At 33.3% G+C, this 27,896-nt stretch overlaps 1 protein-coding gene across 1 annotated transcript; it reads left to right on the top strand.

Annotated features, from left to right (window-relative positions):
• Positions 1–495: 495 nt before the first annotated feature.
• LOC132562652 (serine/threonine-protein kinase RIO1-like) lies at positions 496–26,137 on the top strand. Its single transcript, XM_060227407.1, has 16 exons — positions 496–627; positions 1,274–1,332; positions 2,086–2,252; positions 3,760–3,862; positions 4,325–4,403; positions 4,983–5,169; positions 5,704–5,765; positions 17,547–17,627; positions 18,602–18,688; positions 19,078–19,215; positions 20,028–20,131; positions 20,735–20,907; positions 22,057–22,149; positions 23,560–23,613; positions 24,394–24,597; positions 25,706–26,137. The coding sequence occupies exons 1-16, from the start codon at positions 572–574 to the stop codon at positions 25,814–25,816; spliced, it is 1,758 nt and encodes a 585-aa protein (XP_060083390.1). The 5' UTR covers positions 496–571; the 3' UTR covers positions 25,817–26,137.
• The last annotated feature ends 1,759 nt before the right edge of the window (positions 26,138–27,896 follow it).

The following is a 27,896-nucleotide window of genomic DNA, read 5'->3' as shown; positions in this document are numbered from 1 at the left end:
GCAAACTACTGCTTTTGTGTTTCACGCTACCAAAATGCAGTGTCCGGCAAGAGTTGGGACGGCTATGGGCTCAAGCCCATGCAGCTTCCTGTTCCTATAAGCCTATTCAAAAATTGTCCATTGTATTGTATATGAAATGCTATATCTTGTGAAAACATTCGTCTCCTCGCCCACACCGCTTTGTCCAACTTCAGTAAACTACCGGGCAGTACGTTACAAGTTACAATCCGGTGGTTGCAATTTTGAAAGGCCTATTTCCAATAATCTATCGAGAAGTCAGATATGTTTTCTTAAAATAAAAACCATTGCTTAAGAATACTATGTAATTTTTGGGACAAATCAATATATCTTCCGCGATGCGTCACATTCTAAACATTTAACTTGATTATTCTACAACATTAAACTAGTTGGCAGTCTATCCGGATTTTAGCCTCACCCTTAACCGGAAGTTGCGTAAAGTATCAATTTCCTATGCAATGCACATGGTTTTGTTATTGACATATTGCAATCATTTTAGAAATACGTTTTTTGAGGACGATATGTAGAGTTTTCACGGATCTTTACAACCAAAATGGATTACATAGAAGATGGACAATTTGAAGATGCAGTGGAAGAGTCAGAAACCGGGTAACTGTCTGACTATAAATAAATGCCTGACTTGATTATGGGGATGCTTTCCTACTGACTATAACTTAATAGTTAATGCCTTCTTCAACTTTTATTCTTAAATCTGTATCCATCTTAATTCATCATTGTTTAACATCTCGATAGTTATTATTTATGATTTGTTGGTGTTCATCACATATCACAAAATTAAGCAATTAGGCTACTCACAGACAATGCATAAAACTATGATCAAGTCACGTGTAAGGATATGTTGATGAAAATAATCTACATTAAGGAGTCGTTAATGGCTATTTAGGATATTCAGGGTGTAAATGGGGTCATTTTCTCATAGTATAGATATGGAGTAAATCAAATAACACATATTCTAATAATTTTTTTTTTATATTTTTGTCCTCAAAATGCTCTAGGGACATCTTAAATCTCTGTTAAGTTCAAATTCTTTTCTCTTTGTTATTGAGAGTTTAAGACATTTTAATCATTTATCGTCTTTTCTGGTAGTTCCATAGATTGATATAAATTAGTAATTATTATAAATCTCTTTGTTTTTGTTGACATATAAGTCAGCAATTTCATCAGTATGTTGTAATTTTATTTGAAATGTATGTAGATACAACATGCATCAAGACACATTTAGATATTTTTGCAGGCCTTTTGGAGACAACCATCAACAGACCATAAAATATGATGCCAATCTGGAAAGAAAAGGTACATGTAGCAAATAGATGTCATAATTATTACATGCTGAATGGCTCAGTACCCAGATGTAGGATAGTCTGTGATGATGATAATGATGATGATGATGAATGTTTCTCGTCTCTGTGACTCTGCATGTCGTCGGGCATTGTCCAATCGATGTCTGTCAGTTCTCTGGTGATGTTATCAAAGTCTGTGATATACATGAAACTATATATAGCCAGTAAATCAGATAATTGATGGCACCTTATCTTGTTAACTTGATACTCCTTCTGGCTTTGCTGTCAGAGGTGTAAACAATTTTGGAGAAAAGTAATATTTTCTCAATTTTTATTTATAATTATTTTTGAAAAATTGAACAACATTTTGCTGCTTAATATGCAATAAAGCTAACTATGAAATGTTTACTTACATGAATGTATACCTTTTAACTATAATTACCATTCATCTCAACATTACTAACATAAAACAATGACTTACCCATGATATAAATCCTAATTCTTTCTAGTTCTAAATGTTTTATCATTTTATTTAAGATCATTGAAGCATGGTTTTAAGTTTTCCTTCTATCGAGACTCCACTAAATCAAAAAACACCAATTGTATGAGTTCAAAACTATTTCATGAACCATATTTACAACCAGGATTCAATCAACTCCAGACTGATGCGTTAAAAAGAATAATTCAGACTGCTACAAGTCTTTATTCAATCCATTAGTTTGTAGTTTTATATACATTGTTTGATAATTACTGTATGATGTTACAGTAAGTGCGCTCGATCTGCATGAAAACAATTCAACAAACAATACAGGAGATGATGGGTATTGGGAAGAAGAGGATGAGGATGATGATGATAATGATAATTATGATTGGGATGGAATGACTGGAGACTTTACCAAAAAATACAATGCTGTCACATCTCACAGCCAACAGGTAATGTTTACATCTACACAATTCTAACAATCAGTGATGCAATTTAGTGTTGAATATTTCAGAGAGATCTCATCAGTGAATTGCCTGGGTTTTATTTAAGTTAATCAGTGACATGTGATGAGATCAGATTTATGATATCCGTTTTGGATACATTTCCTCATATGAGAGTTGTTGTGAAGACAATCATCCTCAACAAACATATTCAAGTTGATGCAATGAAATTTTCCAACATTTTCACTTTTTCGCAACTTAGCACAATGAAGAATTTGCACATTGTTTATTAGACTTTTTGTCACATTATTAACAATAAAGAAACAATTTAACACAATCATATTTTAAAATAACATAACCACTAAGATTATGTACATTATTTACAGCACACATATAAATGGTTGTAAGTTTTATAAACTCCTGCGTTATCCAGACGTGTTTTGGCTTTCCTTGAGTAGTGCAGTGTAGTTGGGATATTTATACTGATGTATGGTATCAGGAAATTATACATACCAAATAACATAGGTTCATTAAGAATGCAATTTTTTTAATCCTGAAAATTGTGGTTTTAAAGCTGAAAAAGTTATATTAATGAAATAAAAACCTTTTTGATGGTGGAAGAAGCAATTTTAACTGTTTTCATGTAAAATTGTATGATTATGAAATTTCTCTATCAGTCTTGTGTGTTCATTACTGTAACCCTGGTAAATACTAGCTGCTATACAGTTCAGGTTAACACTGCTTCTTTTTTTTTTTTGGTGGGGGGGGGACTCTGTGGGGCTGAATATGGGCCCCATTTTCAGTTTGATTATATTTCATAACATGGCCAAATTACAAAAAATTTAAAGTTTATTTTTTTCCCAAAATGAGATAAAAAGCCCCTATCCCAAATGGAAGGAAAAAAGCCATTGGCTAGAGAGAACTTCTCTTAAGCTCAGTTTGTTGAGCATAAGGCTATTACGCCAGAGACCCCAGGTTTGAATCCTAGCAGAGGCATTGAAATAAACAATGATTTGGAGCTAAAGAAAAGTTCTCTTTAGCCAAGCTGTATATTGCATTTAGTTGTTACCAGGGTTACACACCCCCCTCCTGGAAATAAGTCATCCTCAAGTTTCCATGGGTTACAGGAATGCTTATTGGGCATGGCTAAGTATTATTCCCAAGCCCTTACATTGGTGCTAATGTAACAGAGGTTATTAATTGTGTCAGTACCTCCTCTAACATTCAAACCCAGGACCTCTGGCTGACTATTTTAATGCTCTACTAATCAAGCTAAACAGAATTTCTCTTCAGCCTAGCAGTTCATTGTGTTAAGTATTTACCAGGATTGCAAAAGATGAAGAAATTAACTATGTATTGGGCAGAAAACTGATTAACTTCTGGTATCTGTGGCATCTTATTGACGTATGTTATTTTAACACTACCAACTTTGATTATTTGATCTTACAACACCGCTGAAAATATGATATGCCTGTTTCAATAAACATTGTCATAAAATGATGTTTCTCGGTTTTAGCCTAATTCACATCGACAACCAAACCAGAATCCCACAAAAGTGACAAAGCATTTTCAACCAACTGATAAAACCATGCGAAGATTTGTAGATAAGATCAATGTTGGTAAGTACATATTACCCTATCAAGGGGATTTTTAAAATTTTTTTTTTCAAAATTCTTATTTTTACTTATATGTACTGTTACACAATATTTTCACTAAATAAAATGACTGAGGCTTTTGTGAGAGTGAAGATCTCATTGTAATGATCCTCTTCATCTAAACTGTTTTCTTCTGTACTTGATAACCTATGAAATGATCCAATCTTAACAAATTTGTTCATGAAACAAGAGTTATGTCCCTTCTTTTTCTGTTTTCTAGATAGACAAGAAGTCGGCTAAATAGCAATGATTCTTTAGATTGATTATGTTACATGGTTTATATACAACTAGGCAGGGTATTTAATGACCTGTTCAACTTGTTTTCAGAGAAAAGTAACGATTTTGTTTCTATAGTTAATGTCAATGGTTATGATGTATTAATCTGTTTTACAGTATATATCTGATTTCTTTCTTTCTCTATAATAGAACAGTACTCAGGCCCTAAATTGACCAGTTCAGCGATGTCAGGACTGATGAATGCTGGCAAGAAAATGAACAATGACAGGTACAGTAATTCTCATAATTTTCTTTACCTGACGACTTACTAACAATAATTGTCAGATAAAAAGATTGATAATAGAGTTTCGTAAATCTCATATGATAAAAGGAAAAGAATGAAGATTCTGTTTATCACATAACTTAATTGATTTTACTTAATTTCATGAAATTTGATAAGATTAATAGAAATTGAATTAGGGATATTCTCTCCTGAAATATGTTTAAACCATGAAGCTATGACATGGAATCTATGTTAACCTTCAGCCAGTGACAGCTCATAGTTTAATGGTGATTGCCAACTAAATGTATTTCAATACAATGGTCAATTTTAGAAATATTTGTTACTATACCAAATTACATTGATTTTCAAATTTCAGCTTCTAATGCTTTGATGTATCATTTATGCTTATGATGAAAAATCAGCTATTATTAAACAGGGGCCCACACTATGGAATCAGTTGCATGGGGAAATAAAATTGAAAAGTCATAACAATGATGATGTCACTTTTCAGCCATGGCATTCATAGCTGATATGAATTTCTTTTGATTGTGCCATAAAATTTAGATATTGTTCTGTGGTTTACAGGTGTCAGCGTAAGGATAAGGCAGATCGAGCTACAGCAGAACAGGTGATGGACCCACGTACACGTATGATACTATTTAAGATGTTGAGTAAAGGCATTATTACTGAAATCAACGGCTGTATTAGTACAGGAAAAGAAGCAAACGTGTATCACGCAACAGCTAAAGACGGCTCTGACCGTGCTGTCAAGGTCAGTTCATACTTACATATAATTGGGTTCGCTGGTTCTGGACATTTTGTTTTTACAATTCCTTTAGTTTGTTGTTGAGTTTATTCCAGAACTAAGTAAAAGCATCTAACAAAAGTAAACATGTGGTAAGAAATCTTAATTTTGCATAGGTTTTTTAAAAAAATAGGATTACAGTAAGTAAAAAGAGTGGCATCTCTTGAAGACATGTTCCCAAGTAATATATGTTGCTCTGTGTATGATCAGGGGTGGGTTGTATTTTTTTACGTTGTTTAATACTATGACAATGTATACTAGGAAATATTTGCTCCAATCTTAAATTGGCCCTCCATGTTCATGGATGAAAAGGAGCAAATATTTGTTATAATTATATAACACTCTTATGATATGAAGGATGAAAGGATCAGGAGTCAGATTCATGTGTAATGGTACAAAGAATGGAAATAATTTGAGGCAAAAATATCCTGGTATACAGTAGAATAATCAGAATAAAGCCATGAACTATATTTGGAATAAGAAACAAAGTTATTTTTGTAGGTGTATAAGACATCCATTCTGGTGTTCAAGGACCGTGACAAATACGTGTCGGGAGAATTCAGGTAAGTACACAAATCTGCATGTGTTTATACTGTGAAATGTGTACTTTGACCTATAGTATTAGGGATTCTTTAAAAAGACAGAAAATATCCTTACAAATTATTGTCCTTTACGATGAATTTCTCCTGTCAGCTTTGAATTTTTTTTACATGTTATATTGTATGAATTAATTAGATCTTTTGAATACATTATCATAGAACATTACACTCCAGTATACATTATCATAGAATATTACACTCCAGTGTACATTATCATAGAATATTACACTCCAGTGTACATTATTATATAATATTACACTCCAGTGTATGTTATCATACAATATTACACTCCAGTGTACATTATCATAGAACATTACACTCCAGTGTACATTATCATAGAATATTACACTCCAGTGTACATTTATCATAGAATATTACACTCCAGTGTACATTATCATAGAACATTACACTCCAGTATACATTATTATAGAATATTACACTCCAGTGTATGTTATCATACAATATTACACTCCAGTATACATTATCATAGAATATTACACTCCAGTGTACATTATTATATAATATTACACTCCAGTGTATGTTATCATACAATATTACACTCCAGTGTACATTATCATAGAACATTACACTCCAGTGTACATTATCATAGAATATTACACTCCAGTGTACATTTATCATAGAATATTACACTCCAGTGTACATTATCATAGAATATTACACTCCAGTGTACATTATCATAGAATATTACACTCCAGTGTACATTTATCATAGAATATTACACTCCAGTATACATTATTATAGAATATTACACTCCAGTGTATGTTATCATACAATATTACACTCCAGTGTACATTATCATAGAACATTACACTCCAGTGTACATTATCATAGAATATTACACTCCAGTGTACATTTATCATAGAATATTACACTCCAGTGTACATTATCATAGAATATTACACTCCAGTGTACATTATCATAGAATATTACACTCCAGTATACATTATCATACAATATTACACTCCAGTGTATGTTATCATACAATATTACACTCCAGTGTACATTATCATAGAACATTACACTCCAGTATACATTATCATAGAATATTACACTCCAGTGTACATTATCATATAATATTACACTCCAGTATACATTATCATAGAATATTACACTCCAGTGTATGTTATCATAGAACATTACACTCCAGTATACATTATCATAGAATATTACACTCCAGTGTACATTATTATATAATATTACACTCCAGTGTATGTTATCATACAATATTACACTCCAGTGTACATTATCATAGAACATTACACTCCAGTGTACATTATCATAGAATATTACACTCCAGTGTACATTTATCATAGAATATTACACTCCAGTGTACATTATCATAGAATATTACACTCCAGTGTACATTATCATAGAATATTACACTCCAGTGTACATTTATCATAGAATATTACACTCCAGTATACATTATTATAGAATATTACACTCCAGTGTATGTTATCATACAATATTACACTCCAGTGTACATTATCATAGAACATTACACTCCAGTGTACATTATCATAGAATATTACACTCCAGTGTACATTTATCATAGAATATTACACTCCAGTGTACATTATCATAGAATATTACACTCCAGTGTACATTATCATAGAATATTACACTCCAGTGTACATTTATCATAGAATATTACACTCCAGTATACATTATCATACAATATTACACTCCAGTGTATGTTATCTTACAATATTACACTCCAGTGTACATTATCATAGAACATTACACTCCAGTGTACATTATCATAGAATATTACACTCCAGTGTACATTTATCATAGAATATTACACTCCAGTATACATTATCATAGAATATTACACTCCAGTGTACATTATCATAGAATATTACACTCCAGTATACATTATCATAGAATATTACACTCCAGTGTACATTATTATATAATATTACACTCCAGTGTATGTTATCATACAATATTACACTCCAGTGTACATTATCATAGAAAATTACACTCCAGTGTACATTATCATAGAATATTACACTCCAGTGTACATTTATCATAGAATATTACACTCCAGTGTACATTATCATAGAATATTACACTCCAGTGTACATTATCATAGAATATTACACTCCAGTGTACATTTATCATAGAATATTACACTCCAGTATACATTATTATAGAATATTACACTCCAGTGTATGTTATCATACAATATTACACTCCAGTGTACATTATCATAGAACATTACACTCCAGTGTACATTATCATACAATATTACACTCCAGTGTACATTTATCATAGAATATTACACTCCAGTGTACATTATCATAGAATATTACACTCCAGTGTACATTATCATAGAATATTACACTCCAGTATACATTATCATACAATATTACACTCCAGTGTATGTTATCATACAATATTACACTCCAGTGTACATTATCATAGAACATTACACTCCAGTATACATTATCATAGAATATTACACTCCAGTGTATGTTATCATAGAACATTACACTCCAGTATACATTATCATAGAATATTACACTCCAGTGTACATTATTATATAATATTACACTCCAGTGTATGTTATCATACAATATTACACTCCAGTGTACATTATCATAGAACATTACACTCCAGTGTACATTATCATAGAATATTACACTCCAGTGTACATTATCATAGAACATTACACTCCAGTGTACATTATCATAGAATATTACACTCCAGTGTACATTTATCATAGAATATTACACTCCAGTGTACATTATCATAGAATATTACACTCCAGTGTACATTATCATAGAATATTACACTCCAGTGTACATTTATCATAGAATATTACACTCCAGTATACATTATTATAGAATATTACACTCCAGTGTATGTTATCATACAATATTACACTCCAGTGTACATTATCATAGAACATTACACTCCAGTGTACATTATCATAGAATATTACACTCCAGTGTACATTTATCATAGAATATTACACTCCAGTGTACATTATCATAGAATATTACACTCCAGTGTACATTATCATAGAATATTACACTCCAGTGTACATTTATCATAGAATATTACACTCCAGTATACATTATCATACAATATTACACTCCAGTGTATGTTATCTTACAATATTACACTCCAGTGTACATTATCATAGAACATTACACTCCAGTATACATTATCATAGAATATTACACTCCAGTGTACATTATCATAGAATATTACACTCCAGTGTACATTTATCATAGAATATTACACTCCAGTATACATTATCATAGAATATTACACTCCAGTGTACATTATCATAGAATATTACACTCCAGTGTACATTATTATAGAACATTACACTCCAGTGTACATTATTATAGAATATTACATTCCAGTGTATGTTATCATAGAATATTACACTCCAGTGTACATTATCATAGAATATTACACTCCAGTGTACATTATTATATAATATTACACTCCAGTGTATGTTATCATACAATATTACACTCCAGTGTACATTATTATAGAATATTACATTCCAGTGTATGTTATCATAGAATATTACACTCCAGTGTACATTATCATAGAATATTACACTCCAGTATACATTATCATAGAATATTACACTCCAGTGTACATTATCATAGAATATTACACTCCAGTATACATTATCATAGAATATTACACTCCAGTGTACATTATCATAGAATATTACACTCCAGTGTACATTATTATATAATATTACACTCCAGTGTATGTTATCATACAATATTACACTCCAGTGTACATTATCATAGAACATTACACTCCAGTGTACATTATCATAGAATATTACACTCCAGTGTACATTTATCATAGAATATTACACTCCAGTGTACATTATCATAGAATATTACACTCCAGTGTACATTATCATAGAATATTACACTCCAGTGTACATTTATCATAGAATATTACACTCCAGTATACATTATCATAGAATATTACACTCCAGTGTATGTTATCATACAATATTACACTCCAGTGTACATTATCATAGAACATTACACTCCAGTATACATTATCATAGAATATTACACTCCAGTGTACATTTATCATAGAATATTACACTCCAGTATACATTATCATAGAATATTACACTCCAGTGTACATTATCATAGAATATTACACTCCAGTGTACATTATCATAGAACATTACACTCCAGTGTACATTATTATAGAATATTACATTCCAGTGTATGTTATTATAGAATATTACACTCCAGTGTACATTATCATGGAATATTACACTCCAGTGTACATTATTATAGAATATTACACTCCAGTGTATGTTATCATACAATATTACACTCCAGTGTACATTATCATAGAATATTACACTCCAGTGTACATTATCATAGAATATTACACTCCAGTATACATTATCATAGAATATTACACTCCAGTGTACATTATCATAGAATATTACACTCCAGTGTACATTATCATAGAATATTACACTCCAGTGTACATTATTATAGAATATTACATTCCAGTGTATGTTATCATAGAATATTACACTCCAGTGTACATTATCATAGAATATTACACTCCAGTGTACATTATCATAGAATATTACACTCCAGTGTACTTTATCATAGAATATTACACTCCAGTGTACATTATCATAGAATATTACACTCCAGTGTACATTATCATAGAATATTACACTCCAGTGATCAATGTCAAGTAAAATGATGGCATTGTCTGTTAATATTAAATTTATTTTGTTAAGGTAAGATTAGCTACAAGAAGTAGAAATACCAATAACAATGAGTCTGTTCTTACCTCTAGATATACTTATACTGTGTACCTCCACACATTGACATATCTTTACAATCTGTGTACCAGATAATACACATGTATACTTATACTGTCTACCTCCACACATTGACATATCTTTACAATCTGTGGACCAGATAATACACATGTATATACTGTGTACCTCCACACATTGACATATCTTTACAATCTGTGTACCAGATAATACACATGTATATACTGTGTACCTCCACACATTGACATATCTTTACAATCTGTGTACCAGATAATACACATGTATATACTGTGTACCTCCACACATTGACATATCTTTACAATCTGTGTACCAGATAATACACATGTATATACTGTGTACCTCCACACATTGACATATCTTTACAATCTGTGTACCAGATAATACACATGTATACTAATACTGTCTACCTCCACACATTGACATATCTTTACAATCTGTGTACCAGATAATACACATGTATATACTGTGTACCTCCACACACTGACATATCTTTACAATCTGTGTACCAGATAATACACATGTATACTAATACTGTCTACCTCCACACATTGACCTATCTTTACAGTCTGTGTACCAGATAATACACATGTATATACTGTGTACATCCACACATTGACATATCTTTACAATCTGTGTACCAGATAATACACATGTATACTAATACTGTCTACCTCCACACATTGACATATCTTTACAATCTGTGTACCAGATAATACACATGTATATACTGTGTACCTCCACACATTGACATATCTTTACAATCTGTGTACCAGATAATACACATGTATACTTATACTGTCTACCTCCACACATTGACATATCTTTACAATCTGTGTACCAGATAATACACATGTATACTAATACTGTGTACCTCCACACACTGACATATCTTTACAATCTGTGTACCAGATAATACACATGTATACTAATACTGTCTACCTCCACACATTGACATATCTTTACAATCTGTGTACCAGATAATACACATGTATACTTATACTGTCTACCTCCACACATTGACATATCTTTACAATCTGTGTACCAGATAATACACATGTATACTTATACTGTCTACCTCCACACATTGACATATCTTTACAATCTGTGTACCAGATAATACACATGTATACTAATACTGTCTACCTCCACACATTGACATATCTTTACAATCTGTGTACCAGATAATACACATGTATATACTGTGTACCTCCACACATTGACATATCTTTACAATCTGTGTACCAGATAATACACATGTATATACTGTGTACCTCCACACATTGACATATCTTTACAATCTGTGTACCAGATAATACACATGTATATACTGTGTACCTCCACACATTGACATATCTTTACAATCTGTGTACCAGATAATACACATGTATATACTGTGTACCTCCACACATTGACATATCTTTACAATCTGTGTACCAGATAATACACATGTATACTAATACTGTGTACCTCCACACATTGACATATCTTTACAATCTGTGTACCAGATAATACACATGTATATACTGTGTACCTCCACACATTGACATATCTTTACAATCTGTGTACCAGATAATACACATGTATACTAATACTGTCTACCTCCACACATTGACATATCTTTACAATCTGTGTACCAGATAATACACATGTATACTTATACTGTCTACCTCCACACATTGACATATCTTTACAATCTGTGTACCAGATAATACACATGTATACTAATACTGTCTACCTCCACACATTGACATATCTTTACAATCTGTGTACCAGATAATACACATGTATATTTATACTGTCTACCTCCACACATTGACATATCTTTACAATCTGTGTACCAGATAATACACATGTATACTAATCCTGTCTACCTCCACACATTGACATATCTTTACAATCTGTGTACCAGATAATACACATGTATACTACTGTCTACCTCCACACATTGACATATCTTTACAATCTGTGTACCAGATAATACACATGTATACTTATACTGTGTACCTCCACACATTGACATATCTTTACAATCTGTGTACCAGATAATACACATGTATACTAATACTGTGTACCTCCACACATTGACATATCTTTACAATCTGTGTACCAGATAATACACATGTATATACTGTGTACCTCCACACATTGACATATCTTTACAATCTGTGTACCAGATAATACACATGTATACTAATACTGTGTACCTCCACACATTGACATATCTTTACAATCTGTGTACCAGATAATACACATGTATATACTGTGTACCTCCACACATTGACATATCTTTACAATCTGTGTACCAGATAATACACATGTATATACTGTGTACCTCCACACATTGACATATCTTTACAATCTGTGTACCAGATAATACACATGTATATACTGTGTACCTCCACACATTGACATATCTTTACAATCTGTGTACCACATGTATATACTGTGTACACACATTGACATATCTTTACAATCTGTGTACCAGATAATACACATGTATACTAATACTGTGTACCTCCACACATTGACATATCTTTACAATCTGTGTACCAGATAATACACATGTATATAATGTGTACCTCCAAACAATGACATATCTTTACAATCTGTGTACCAGATAATACACATGTATACTAATACTGTGTACCTCCACACATTGACATATCTTTACAATCTGTGTACCAGATAATACACATGTATATACTGTGTACCTCCACACATTGACATATCTTTACAATCTGTGTACCAGATAATACACATGTATATACTGTACCTCCACACATTGACATATCTTATACAACACATCATGTGTACCAGATAATACACATGTATATACTGTGTACCTCCACACACTGACATATCTTTACAATCTGTGTACCAGATAATACACATGTATATACTGTGTACCTACACATTGACATATCTTTACCTGTGTACCACACATTGACACACATATCTTTACAATCTGTGTACCAGATAATACACATGTATATACTGTGTACCTCCACACATTGACATATCTTTACAATCTGTGTACCAGATAATACACATGTATATACTGTGTACCTCCACACATTGACATATCTTTACAATCTGTGTACCAGATAATACACATGTATATACTGTGTACCTCCACACATTGACATATCTTTACAATCTGTGTACCAGATAATACACATGTATATACTACTGTGTACCTCCACACATTGACATATCTTTACAATCTGTGTACCAGATAATACACATTTATACTAATACTGTGTACCTCCACACATTGACATATCTTTACAATCTGTGTACCAGATACCAGATAATACACATGTATATACTGTGTACCTCCACACATTGACATATCTTTACAATCTGTGTACCAGATAATACACATGTATATACTGTGTACCTCCACACATTGACATATCTTTACAATCTGTGTACCAGATAATACACATGTATATACTGTGTACCTCCACACATTGACATATCTTTACAATCTGTGTACCAGATAATACACATGTATAATACACATGTATCTTTACAATACCAGATAATACACATGTATATACTGTGTACCTCCACACATTGACCTATCTTTACAGTCTGTGTACCAGATAATACACATGTATATACTGTGTACATCCACACATTGACATATCTTTACAATCTGTGTACCAGATAATACACATGTATATACTGTGTACCTCCACACATTGACATATCTTTACAATCTGTGTACCAGATAATACACATGTATATACTGTGTACCTCCACACATTGACATATCTTTACAATCTGTGTACCAGATAATACACATGTATATACTGGGTACCTCCACACATTGACATAGCTTTCCAATCTGTGTACCAGATAATACACATGTATATACTGTGTACCTCCACACATTGACATATCTTTACAATCTGTGTACCACACATGTATATACTGTGTACCTCCACACATTGACATATCTTTACAATCTGTGTACCAGATAATACACATGTATATACTGTGTACCTCCACACATTGACATATCTTTACAATCTGTGTACCAGATAATACACATGTATACTAATACTGTGTACCTCCACACATTGACATATCTTTACAATCTGTGTACCAGATAATACACATGTATATACTGTGTACCTCCACACATTGACATATCTTTACAATCTGTGTACCAGATAATACACATGTATATACTGTGTACCTCCACACACTGACATATCTTTACAATCTGTGTACCAGATAATACACATGTATATACTGTGTACCTCCACACATTGACATATCTTTACAATCTGTGTACCAGATAATACACATGTATATACTGTGTACCTCCACACATTGACATATCTTTACAATCTGTGTACCAGATAATACACATGTATATACTGTGTACCTCCACACATTGACATATCTTTACAATCTGTGTACCAGATAATACACATGTATATACTGTGTACCTCCACACATTGACATATCTTTACAATCTGTGTACACACACATTGACATATCTTTACAATCTGTGTACCAGATAATACACATGTATATACTGTGTACCTCCACACATTGACATATCTTTACAATCTGTGTACCAGATAATACACATGTATATACTGTGTACCTCCACACATTGACATATCTTTACAATCTGTGTACCAGATAATACACATGTATATACTGTGTACCTCCACACATTGACATATCTTTACAATCTGTGTACCAGATAATACACATGTATATACTGTGTACCTCCACACATTGACATATCTTTACAATCTGTGTACCAGATAATACACATGTATATACTATACTGTGTCAATCTCCACACATTGACATATCTTTACAATCTGTGTACCAGATAATACACATGTATATACTGTGTACCTCCACACATTGACATATCTTTACAATCTGTGTACCAGATAATACACATGTATATACTGTGTACCTCCACACATTGACATATCTTTACAATCTGTGTACCAGATAATACACATGTATATACTGTGTACCTCCACACATTGACATATCTTTACAATCTGTGTACCAGATAATACACATGTATATACTGTGTACCTCCACACATTGACATATCTTTACAATCTGTGTACCAGATAATACACATGTATACTAATACTGTGTACCTCCACACATTGACATATCTTTACAATCTGTGTACCAGATAATACACATGTATATACTGTGTACCTCCACACACTGACATATCTTTACAATCTGTGTACCAGATAATACACATGTATACTTATACTGTGTACCTCCACACATTGACATATCTTTACAATCTGTGTACCAGATAATACACATGTATATACTGTCTACCTCCACACATTGACATATCTTTACAATCTGTGTACCAGATAATACACATGTATATACTGTGTACCTCCACACATTGACATATCTTTACAATCTGTGTACCAGATAATACACATGTATACTAATACTGTGTACCTCCACACATTGACATATCTTTACAATCTGTGTACCAGATAATACACATGTATATACTACACATGTGTACCTCCACACATTGACATATCTTTACAATCTGTGTACCAGATAATACACATGTATACTACTACACATTGACATATCTTTACAATCTGTGTACCAGATAATACACATGTATATACCTCCACACATTGACATATCTTTACAATCTGTGTACCAGATAATACACATGTATACTAATACTGTCTACCTCCACACATTGACATATCTTTACAATCTGTGTACCAGATAATATACATGTATACTAATACTGTGTACCTCCACACATTGACATATCTTTACAATCTGTGTACCAGATAATACACATGTATATACTGTGTACCTCCACACATTGACATATCTTTACAATCTGTGTACCAGATAATACACATGTATACTAATACTGTGTACCTCCACACATTGACATATCTTTACAATCTGTGTACCAGATAATACACATGTATACTAATACTGTGTACATCCACATATTGACATATCTTTACAATCTGTGTACCAGATAATACACATGTATATACTGTGTACCTCCACACATTGACATATCTTTACAATCTGTGTACCAGATAATACACATGTATATACTGTGTACCTCCACACATTGACATATCTTTACAATCTGTGTACCAGATAATACACATGTATATACTGTGTACCTCCACACATTGACATATCTTTACAATCTGTGTACCAGATAATACACATGTATATACTGTGTACCTCCACACATTGACATATCTTTACAATCTGTGTACCAGATAATACACATGTATACTAATACTGTGTACCTCCACACATTGACATATCTTTACAATCTGTGTACCAGATAATACACATGTATACTAATACATATCTTTACAATCTGTGTACCAGATAATACACATGTATACCTCCACACACATTGACATATCTTTACAATCTGTGTACCAGATAATACACATGTATACTAATACTGTCTACCTCCACACATTGACATATCTTTACAATCTGTGTACCAGATAATACACATGTATACTAATACTGTCTACATCCACACATTGACATATCTTTACAATCTGTGTACCAGATAATACACATGTATACTAATACTGTCTACATCCACACATTGACATATCTTTACAATCTGTGTACCAGATAATACACATGTATACTAATACTGTGTACCTCCACACATTGACATATTTTTACAATCTGTGTACCAGATAATACACATGTATACTTATACTGTCTACCTCCACACATTGACATATCTTTACAATCTGTGGACCAGATAATACTAATATTAATGATAATGATAGATTTTAAACAGTGTTGTGACGATGCATTGATTGGTCTGTATGATTAGTATAATATCATTGTAACATTTACAGATTTAGACATGGCTACTGTAAACATAACCCCAGAAAGATGGTGAAGACCTGGGCTGAGAAGGAAATGAGGAATCTCATTAGGTAAATAAACTCGTCAGGACAGAATATTGGCTACTAGGGTAACATTTGACCCGTGTTTTGCTCACACATAATGAGACCTTTCTCATTTTTTGAACAACTTTTTGTCATAACACCTCACTTGGCAGAATGTCACTTTCGAAGATAGTGTTAAAAATAAAACGAAAGTGTATAGAATTCATTCTAATTGCTCTGTGCTTGAGGGATAAGTCTGAGGTAGTCTTTTCAAATGTGATTGTGTCTGATGTATTGCGTTCATGTCAATGTTATAACACTTCAGTGTGATGGCACTATGAAATTACACAGACTGGCTCCATCGTCAGTAGACATTGTTTTCATATCTGGATGTTTGGAGAATACACAGGACAAATAAAGAATTATTACCAATAGCAGGAGATTGCCTATATTATACATCACCCTGGCCTTTATCTTATGAAGAGTTCTTTTGTTGGGAACACAAAGTATTCTTTGGTTTGGAATACAAAGTATTCTTTGGTTGGGAACACAAAGTATTCTTTGGTTTGGAATACAAAGTATTCTTTGGTTGGGAACACAAAGTATTCTTTGGTTGGGAACACAAAGTATTCTTTGGTTGGGAACACAAAGTATTCTTTGGTTTGGAATACAAAGTATTATTTGGTTGGGAATACAAAGTATTCTTTGGTTTGGAACACAAAGTATTCTTTGGTTGGGAACACAAAGTATTCTTTGGTTTGGAATACAAAATATTCTTTGGTTTGGAATACAAAGTATTCTTTGGTTGGGAACACAAAGTATTCTTTGGTTGGGAATACAAAGTATTCTTAACACAAAGTATTCTTTGGTTGGGAACACAAAGTATTCTTTGGTTTGGAATACAAAGTATTCTTTGGTTTGGAATACAAAGTATTCTTTGGTTGGGAACACAAAGTATTATTTGGTTGGGAATACAAAGTATTATTTGTACTCAGATCAATGCTTTATTTACTCTATAACAGGATTCACCAGTCTGGAATTCTGTGTCCAGAGCCAGTGTTTCTCCGAAGTCACGTCCTTGTCATGGACTTTATAGGAACAGATGGCTGGTAAGTGGTATCATAAACATCTACCTGATAGCCTTTATCATCATTCTTGAACTGGAATTATAATACTCCTGATGTATTACACTGTATATAGTTTTATGGTTTAACATTTTGCCAATAGGATGAAAGAAAAACTGAATTTGGATTGGAGACTGATATAATGACATAATATTATGTTTCATATAATTTTGGGTAAAATTTAAGACTTGATGAAAAGCGGGAAAAACCTCTGTGAAAACCTTCCCATCATGGAGTATTTGTTTTACATGGTGCCTACATTTATTGCAGCTAATCTTGATAGCCTCTAAGTATACAAAAGTCAATTAATTAATTATCACAATATTTGAAATTTCAAGCTTGCCTCATTTAAACATGTTCCTTTTTTGTTATAGGCCTGCTCCTCTGTTGAAAGACTGCGACATCTCCGATTCAAAGGCTCGTGAATTGTATCTCCAGTGTATCCACATGGTGCGAACACTGTATCATACGTGTAAACTTATACACGCTGATCTGAGCGAGTTCAATATGCTGTAAGTTTTTAGTGAAGTCGTATATACAGACATCAGCAATCTTCAGAGATTGTGCTTTTTATGAAGCAGAGATCACATAATGCCTGTGCTGTCTTAGTTGAGTACTGGGGCAAGACACTTTAACACAATGGTTTTGGCTAGCATGATGTGGGCCTTCCACATGTGGTTCAGTAAGATAGAGACAAGCTTGACTGGCTGTATGTAGGGCAATGAACCTAGCAAACAAACCAGTGTCAATGAACGATTTGTAGGGTCCTTTTTCACGCCAACGCCAGTTAGTTTAATATGCTGTATATAACCAGTACATTATCATACAGGGTTCCTGTTATGTTACCAGTACGTTGTTCTGTAGGGTTCCTGTTATGTTACCAGTATATTGTTCTGTAGGGTTCCTGTTATGTTACCAGTACATTGTTCTGTAGGGTTCACGTTATGTTACCAGTACGTTGTTCTGTAGAGTTCCTGTTATGTTACCTGTACATTGTTCTGTAGGGTTCCTGTTATGTTACCTGTACATTGTTCTGTAGGGTTCCTGTTATGTTACCTGTACATTGTTCTGTAGAGTTCCTGTTATGATACCTGTACATTGTTCTGTAAGGTTCATGTTATGTTACCAGTACGTTGTTCTGTAGGGTTCCTGTTATGTTACCAGTACATTGTTACTTTTAAACACTACAGATATTCCCCTCAAAGATGTATGTCTTATAAAGCAATCTATACCTGACAATGCCTGTTTACCAGTGGCTTATTTCAGTTTTTTTCCCACATAAACCATATAACAGGTGTATTATCTGATCATTATGTTTGGACAGATACCATGAAGGGAACGTATATGTAATCGATGTATCACAGTCAGTGGAGCATGACCATCCACACGCCCTAGAATTCCTTCGAAAAGACTGCACCAATATTACAGGTAAGTTTGTGTGATCAGGTGTTCAAATGTGAAGGACAACCTTAAAAATCAAAATGTTTGAAAAGCTTCTTCTGAATGACCATGAGGCCCAGATTTTTAATGAGATCTTAACTGAAAGAAGAGAGATTAGAGTTGGGAATAAACATAGACAACCCATACCTACTTTTCTGAAGTCACTTGAATAAAATCTCATCAATTGAGTTTTCTCTGCGTAAACTGCAGAACATACAACCAGTACAAGCCTCTTAACCAATAGGTTTTAGATGAATATATGCCCAGTAGCCTGCAAGCATGAAGGTTCTGTGACTTGTTCAAACAAGTGATCTTTACCCAAAGCTAAAGAGGTCTGGTGTAAAAACCTTCAAACAAATTTATCCAGTCACTTAAGTATTGTGGAAAGCATGGCAGATTTGACTTCAGTACATTGTTACCATGTTGTGTATGTTTTGTCTATTATCTGTTTACCATCACATCGCACTATATTCTACCTTAGTGTATATAGGATTATAGTAAATCACATTTGGATCTTCTGCTCGTTGTTTTATAAGAATGTTCTGAAATTACCCAACTGTATTTGAGACTAAACAACATAATGGTTTTTAGATTTCTTCAGGAAGAAGGGAGTATGTACACTGACAATGAAGGAGTTGTTTGACTTTGTCACTGATGTGACTATCACTGATGATAATATTGATGCCTACCTGGATCATGTGATGGAGGTGTCAGCCAATCGCACACAGGATGATATTACAGAACAGCAGAAGATAGATGATCAGGTACAACTAACACTGCTACAGTAGTAATAATGTTTGATTTCAGTTTTCCAGTGTGTCTGATCATAAAGGCAAAGACTGTAGTTGCTAAGGAATTTTTGCCACATGTGAAAAAATTTACAATCAAATCACATTTTAATATAGAAACTGGCTGTGCATTGTTGTCAGTGGAATCTTATGAGCTTCAGAAAGTTGAAGTTCCCTTAATCCCTAGTTGCCCTTTTGATTTTAGGGCTGATCAGAAATTCTAAATGGCTGACAGGTGGCCATCATGGTTTTGACAATGAAAAATTGTTCCACTATTTCTCAAAAAAGTCTTCATGGATGTTTCTCAAATTTCATATATACATTCCCCTTGGTCCCTAGTTGAGCCCTTTTGATTTAGAAACTGATCAAAATCATTGACATGAGGCGATGTTGGATATTGACAATGAATGTTTTATTATCACTATCCCTACAGAAGTACTGGATGGATCTTTTATTTCATTTATAAGTTCCCCTTAATCCCCAATTGTGCCGTTTTTGATTTTGGAATTGATCAGACATCCATTTTGAATTTGGCAGTTAAAGATTATTATCACTATTTCTTCAGAGGAATTTTTAAATTTCATACAATTAAAACCAAAAACAAAAGAAATAAGGGAAAAGATCCAACTTCTATAGAACAAATAAAGGTCAAACAATAAATTGGTGTATATTATCACAGTTTGCAAGAAAGTTTTGTTTTTTGGCAAAAGCCATGATACAGACAGAGGATTTTTTCTATGACTTTTATTTTCAAGGGGATAATTTTTCTTTACCATTTCAGTCCGCAAAAATTGTGAAAATAGTTCTCCCTCTTAAATAACAGTGCTTAATGTATAGAAAATTGAATTTCAAAAATTACCTATTACTGTAAAAAATGTATTTTATGGCAGTTTAGTGTTTTTTTGCTTGGAAGGTATAGCCTTGTAAAATCTAGGAAATGATTTAATCAATATTGTGTTTATCTCAGTTCTGTATACTAAAAATGGGATGTGGTTCTGTGTCTGTATTATATCATAGACATAGACATTGTAAGAGATTCAGGTCTGCAATACCTAAGATACAATGTATATATGATTGATTCACTGAAACACAGGTATATCTATCAGTCTGGCATTTGTTTGACAGGTTTTCAAAAACGCCTTCATACCAAGGACCTTAGATGAAGTCATTGACTTTGAACGTGATTATTCAAAGGCAAAGATGGGGAAAACCGATCATGTAAGTTCTTTATTCCATGACATAAACTGCCCTGTTTTCTGGATTATAAGCTTCACCTTTTTCCCTGGTGAGCCAGGCATGCGACTTGTATGTGGACAAAAAAGAATTGGCAGAAGAAAAAAAAGGAAGAGTACCAGTACACCAGAACGAGATAATACTGAGTTTTTTACCTGTACCTGCACGTCACGTGTTTGTGACTTGAACAGATCATCTTTAACCATAATTTGCAGTCGTATACAGGATGATTTGAATATTGATACAAAAATAAGATTCTGGTGGATTTAATTAATCATGACATTTAACATGAATCACAATAATATTTTCTGGCCTTTTGTGCTTACTTACGAAGCCATAGCAGAAGTTTACAATAGCCTTTGGCATCCTGAGATCGATAGGTCATCGGATTAAAGGTCAAATTCTAAAATGACCATCATGCTTGATCACGATATGAATGGCTTCATGTAACTTACAGGAAGAAATAATGAAACTATAAAAATTTGTTTAGCATGCAAGGGTTGTTAACATTTAACAGTACAGACACTGATGGAGATATTGTTTAGAAAACCATACCTAATGTCAGGCCCTATATCTGTGCCTACACAATCTGTGAAGGCTCCCCAGCCAAACGAGTCTGATATTTACCATTTTACATTTTTTGAAATAGATCAATAAGATAAAGGATTATTAGGTATAATACATTAGCAAGCTTTATTAAATGTTTCACTGACGATCTTGGTAAGTTGTCCAGTGTGGTCTGTTATATCAACAAACTTTGGTCAACGTAATGGTTAGAACATTATTAGAACTACCTTCCTTTATCTGTTACTGGTATATCAAATGTCAACAAAAGTGGTCACCATATAGTAAGAAAAGCTGCAGCTGATATTCTGGTGTGGCTTATAGGTGGATCAGATAGAAAAAGTCGCTAAACACCGGTGCTGCTTTTAACCTGGAAATGCAGTACAATCTTTTTGTAAGTCCTGTCCATACCTTCAAAACTTTGGAATCATTAATGATTCCTGATGAAACTGGAGTGATAACAGCATCATTTACAGGCATATGTACAGAGCACAGAAATGAGGTCTGATCATTAAATATTTTGTATTAAAGAGATATGTGGTAATGTCACTACTGGTAGAGATCTGTGAGGATTGACTTTCTGTACATACTGAAAAAACAAGTGTGTTTGCTTATATATGTACACTATCTGGAATAAAGATATTTTTTTATTATTTTGAAATTAATTTTCTTTCATGGTTATTGATTTTTGAGATTTCTGCATCACAACAAGATGGTAGTGATAAGATTAGGTTCTACAACATTAAAACAGGAACCTGGGCGTCTTGTTGATGCTGTTTTGCTGTTCTTCCTTGCCTTTCATTAGTAACAATCAGAATGTTTTATTTGTAGATTTTGTACCAGACAGTGACTGGTCTGAAGACTGATTTAACAGGGGCCCAGCAGGTAAAGTAAAAGACATTAAATTTGACAGCTTGTGATATTTTGATTTTTGTTTACATTGAAATCAGATGGATTGCTGTTTAATTGGTTGATAACAGCTAGATATTGTACAGGAGTATGAAAAGTTTGAAGTATATCAAATTATAGGCGATGAACAAGAAAGAAGTAAAACGTATGAAGCAATAGTTTATCATGGGAAGTCAGTGAAATATATGAAGAGATGATTTATTAAGGAGAAGTGGGAAGTATGAAGCAATTGTGTATCAAGGGAGATAAGTACAAAGTATGAAGCAAAGGTGTAGCAAGGGAGATAAGTAAAAAGTAGGCAGCAAACATGTATCAGGGGAGATAAGTAGACAGTAGGAAGCAAACATGTATCAGGGGAGATAAGTAGACAGCAGGAAGCAAAATTGTTTCAAAGGAGGTAATCAAGAGGATATGTTTAAAGTATGAAGCAATAGTATATCAAGGAAGATGGGTGAAAGATAAAAGAGATTGAAAATGATGAAAACGGGAACATACTCAAAGGTACCTCATTATATACTACATAGTAAAGCCGTAATGTATTGCATAACCAGGAATGGAGCAGGAATGGAGCAAACTTTCCAACATTTCAGAAGGATTTATGACATACTAGAAGCGACAGTACTTAAAAAGGGACTTAAAGATATCTAAGCATTTAATAAGAGGAAATGATGATTTTTTTATTGGTTAACCAGCACATACAGGTCTGGCTTGTTCTTAAACTACTGTTATTTATTCTCATACTTCATTTGTTTTCAGAAACCTGTGTTACTAGAGGAAACACCAGATACAACAGAAACACATGTTGATGGAAAAGAGTCAGAAAAAAGTGTCATCGATTCAGATGAGGAGGACAGCAGCAATGTTAGTGACAATGACAGTGATGACAGTGATGATGATGAAAAGATGAAGAAAGCAGCATTGTCTCACAGACCCAGGGATGAATCCCCAAACAGTAAAAAGGTAAACTCAATCCTTTCTGCTGGCTAGTTCAACTATATACTGATTAACTAACCAGCTAACTGGTACAGATGTTCTTGGTGTGGGTTATTTTTTCTCTTACCTTGGACAGGTGTATAAAAACATCAAAAAAATACCAACATGGCAACATAATCATAATTCAAACTCAAATTCCATAAAACTGGTGCAAAATTTGAACAAAAGAAAGACTAACACAGAGACCACTGAAAAAGACAAGGAGAATAAGATAAGAAGTTTTGGAAGTGTAAGTGTCTTCTATCTCATTGACAACACCTTACTTTATCCTTACTTTAAATAGTGTGAGATTTCCTAGTCTCACCCCAGGGTTGAGACAGAAGGATTTCTCTTTCATATCTATGACATTGGGATGGCAAAAACAGTTACGGTACCTGAAAAAGGCCTAGCAGAGTTAGAGAATAATAATCATTCACCTCCTCTTTGGTGAGATATGGGGATCCTGACCCTCTGGGGAAAATTATTAAGTTGCCAACTGAATGATATTCACCCTCAGACTTACCTACCTCTATTTCACCACAAGGGGATGACAGATTGTGTTAGTTTTTTATCTGTATTCCTGATCTGGAATCACCTCTATTGATCAGTCTGTAACTTGGTTGAGGACAGATGTCATGTTCTTTCTCACTTGTGACAGCTACATTTTGTATGGGAGTGCTACTTGGTATAGCAGTCAATCATATGCTGAAGTTGGACCTAATTTTATGACCTGTTGTTGAGGTCAGGGGCCTTCAAATTGTTTGTAAAATCACATATTGTACAGCTAAGTTGTGTTGTGTATTTTAGCCTTTCTTGCACTATATCTATTCCATTGTATATGAACATGGCGACTAGTGTGTGGGAATTTCATAGTGCTTGTATTTCATATTTCTTTCTGGTGTATCTTTCGAATATCCATATAGAATTGAATTTTGTGCTCCAGCCTTCACTACTGTAAGATTTCGTGATTGTATTTTGATAGATCCAGAATTTCAAATCGTTAAAATTTGCGCCATAATGAATCTCTAACTTGAACATAATTCTATATAATTGTACAAATTCATGTGTATACTCATATTTGTTTCTTCTTTTTCAGGAACGAAAACAAAAAATAAAAGAAGAACAGAGAGAGAAAAGGAAAAATAAAATCCCTAAGCATGTTAAAAAGAAAAAAGAAAAGATGGGTAGAAGTGGAAAGAAAAATTAAGTAATAAAATACATAAAAATTTATATTGATATGAAAGATTAAAAGATTTTGACAGACACAAATTATTTGGTGATCTTCGCAGCTAGGGAAAGTTAAAGGGTTTGAAATATTTATTTTTCAATCATTAGTAATAAAGATGCATAAAAACTATTGATTTGTCATTAACAACAGATAGTAGTGGTATGATGGTATGTTTTTCCTCTTTTCTGTGTGTGAGTCTGGTAGAATTCCAAGGCATGTATGTGTGGGTGTAAAAATCAAAGAAAGTGAGGAAAATATATCATTATCTTCACGAAATGTATTAAAAATGTATCAAGTGAACATTGTTGTTGTTTTTGATGTCTTTTAGATGACAAAGATTTGTAAATCAGATGAGTCATAACCACATGTAACTCCAAGGAGACACATTCCACTCATATCTCTGAAGAGACACATTCCACTCATATCTCTGAAGAGACACATTCCACTCGTACCTCTAAGAAGACACATTCCACTTGTATCTCTGAGGAGACACATTCCACTCATATCTCTGAAGAGACACATTCCACTCATATCTCTGAAGAGACACATTCCACTCGTACCTCTAAGAAGACACATTCCACTTGTATCTCTGAGGAGACACATTCCACTCATATCTCTGAAGAGACACATTCCACTCATACCTCTGAGGAGACACATTCCACTCATATCTCTGAAGAGACACATTCCACTCATACCTCTGAGGAGACACATTCCACTCGTACCTCTAAGAAGACACATTCCACTTGTATCTGAGGAGACACATTCCACTCGTACCTCTGAGGAGTCACATTCCACTTGTATCTCTGAGGAGTCACATTCCATTCATACCTCTGAGGAGACACATTCCACTCGTACCTCTAAGAAGACACTTTGCACTTGTATCTCTGAAGAGTCACATACACTCATAACTCAGAGAAGTCAAATAATACTTGTATTGCAGAGGAGTGAAATGTACCACTCATAACTCAGACGAGTTACATACCACTCATAACTCAGAGGAGTCATTCCACTTGTACCTCAGAGGAATGAATATACCACTTGTACCTCAGAAGAGTCACTTACTACTTATACCTCAGAGGAGTTATATACCACTCATAACTCAAAGGAGTCACTACTTGTACCTCAGAGGAGTTATATAGCACTCATAACTCCAATGAGTCACTACTTGTACCTCAGAGGCGTTATATACCACTCATAACTCAAAAGAGTAACGTATTTCAATTAATTGGTTACTGATCATTGCTCAATGCTAATCAGTATTATAGTGTTAGTTTAATTTACTGTGTATAAACAGTTTGAATATTTGTAAAAATTAAATTTTTAATCCATTTAATTATATCAAACACGTAAAGAATTGAGAAACTTCATAATACAATGTACAGTTTCATACAATGAATTATGTCCTACGATGGAAGATAAATATTTCTAAAATTATCCGCATAATTTCACATATTTCTTTTACAGTATGTTAACATGTCTGTAGATCTTTAAACTTAATTGCATTTGGCCTTGTATAATAATATGTATATTGATATTATCATCTATGATTAGGTGGTGATTGACACTGTATAATCTGGCTATCACATCACTACATTTTTTGCTAGACCTCAGTACTATTTCATCTTGCAGTTTCAATAATGGACCTTGTTGTTATAAACTTACATAAAATAGTAAAATAAAGATAAATTTCTTCCCTGTCTCAAACCATTATCGCTTGTAAAGGATGCTGAATTCTGACCATTAGCTACTATATTAGGCTGATACATATTGTCAATATATTGAATACATTTTACCATTAATTTGATTTAATAACATTTTCTCAACATTTTACAAAACACACTCAAGTGAAAAGCATGTTTGGTCACAATTTAGAATGTGACTGCATCATACAGCTTTGTCATTCTTCAAGGACTCCTTAGTGATGCTGAGGGCCTAATAATTAAAAGTCCAAGAGACCACTGGGGAAAATCCATAGTGATGTCAAAAAATATCAAAATCTTGATGTGGAGGTGCACTAGGTCCCTATTAGTAGTACAATGGTATTAAAATGACATTATTT

Source organism: Ylistrum balloti, unplaced genomic scaffold (genome assembly GCF_031769215.1).
Source record: "Ylistrum balloti isolate Yb309-2 unplaced genomic scaffold, AGI_CSIRO_Ybal_v1 Utg371472, whole genome shotgun sequence".
NCBI classification, from domain to species: Eukaryota; Metazoa; Mollusca; class Bivalvia; order Pectinida; family Pectinidae; genus Ylistrum; species Ylistrum balloti.
Note: the sequence above shows the minus strand (reverse complement) of the source record. Positions and strands in the feature narration are given on the sequence as shown.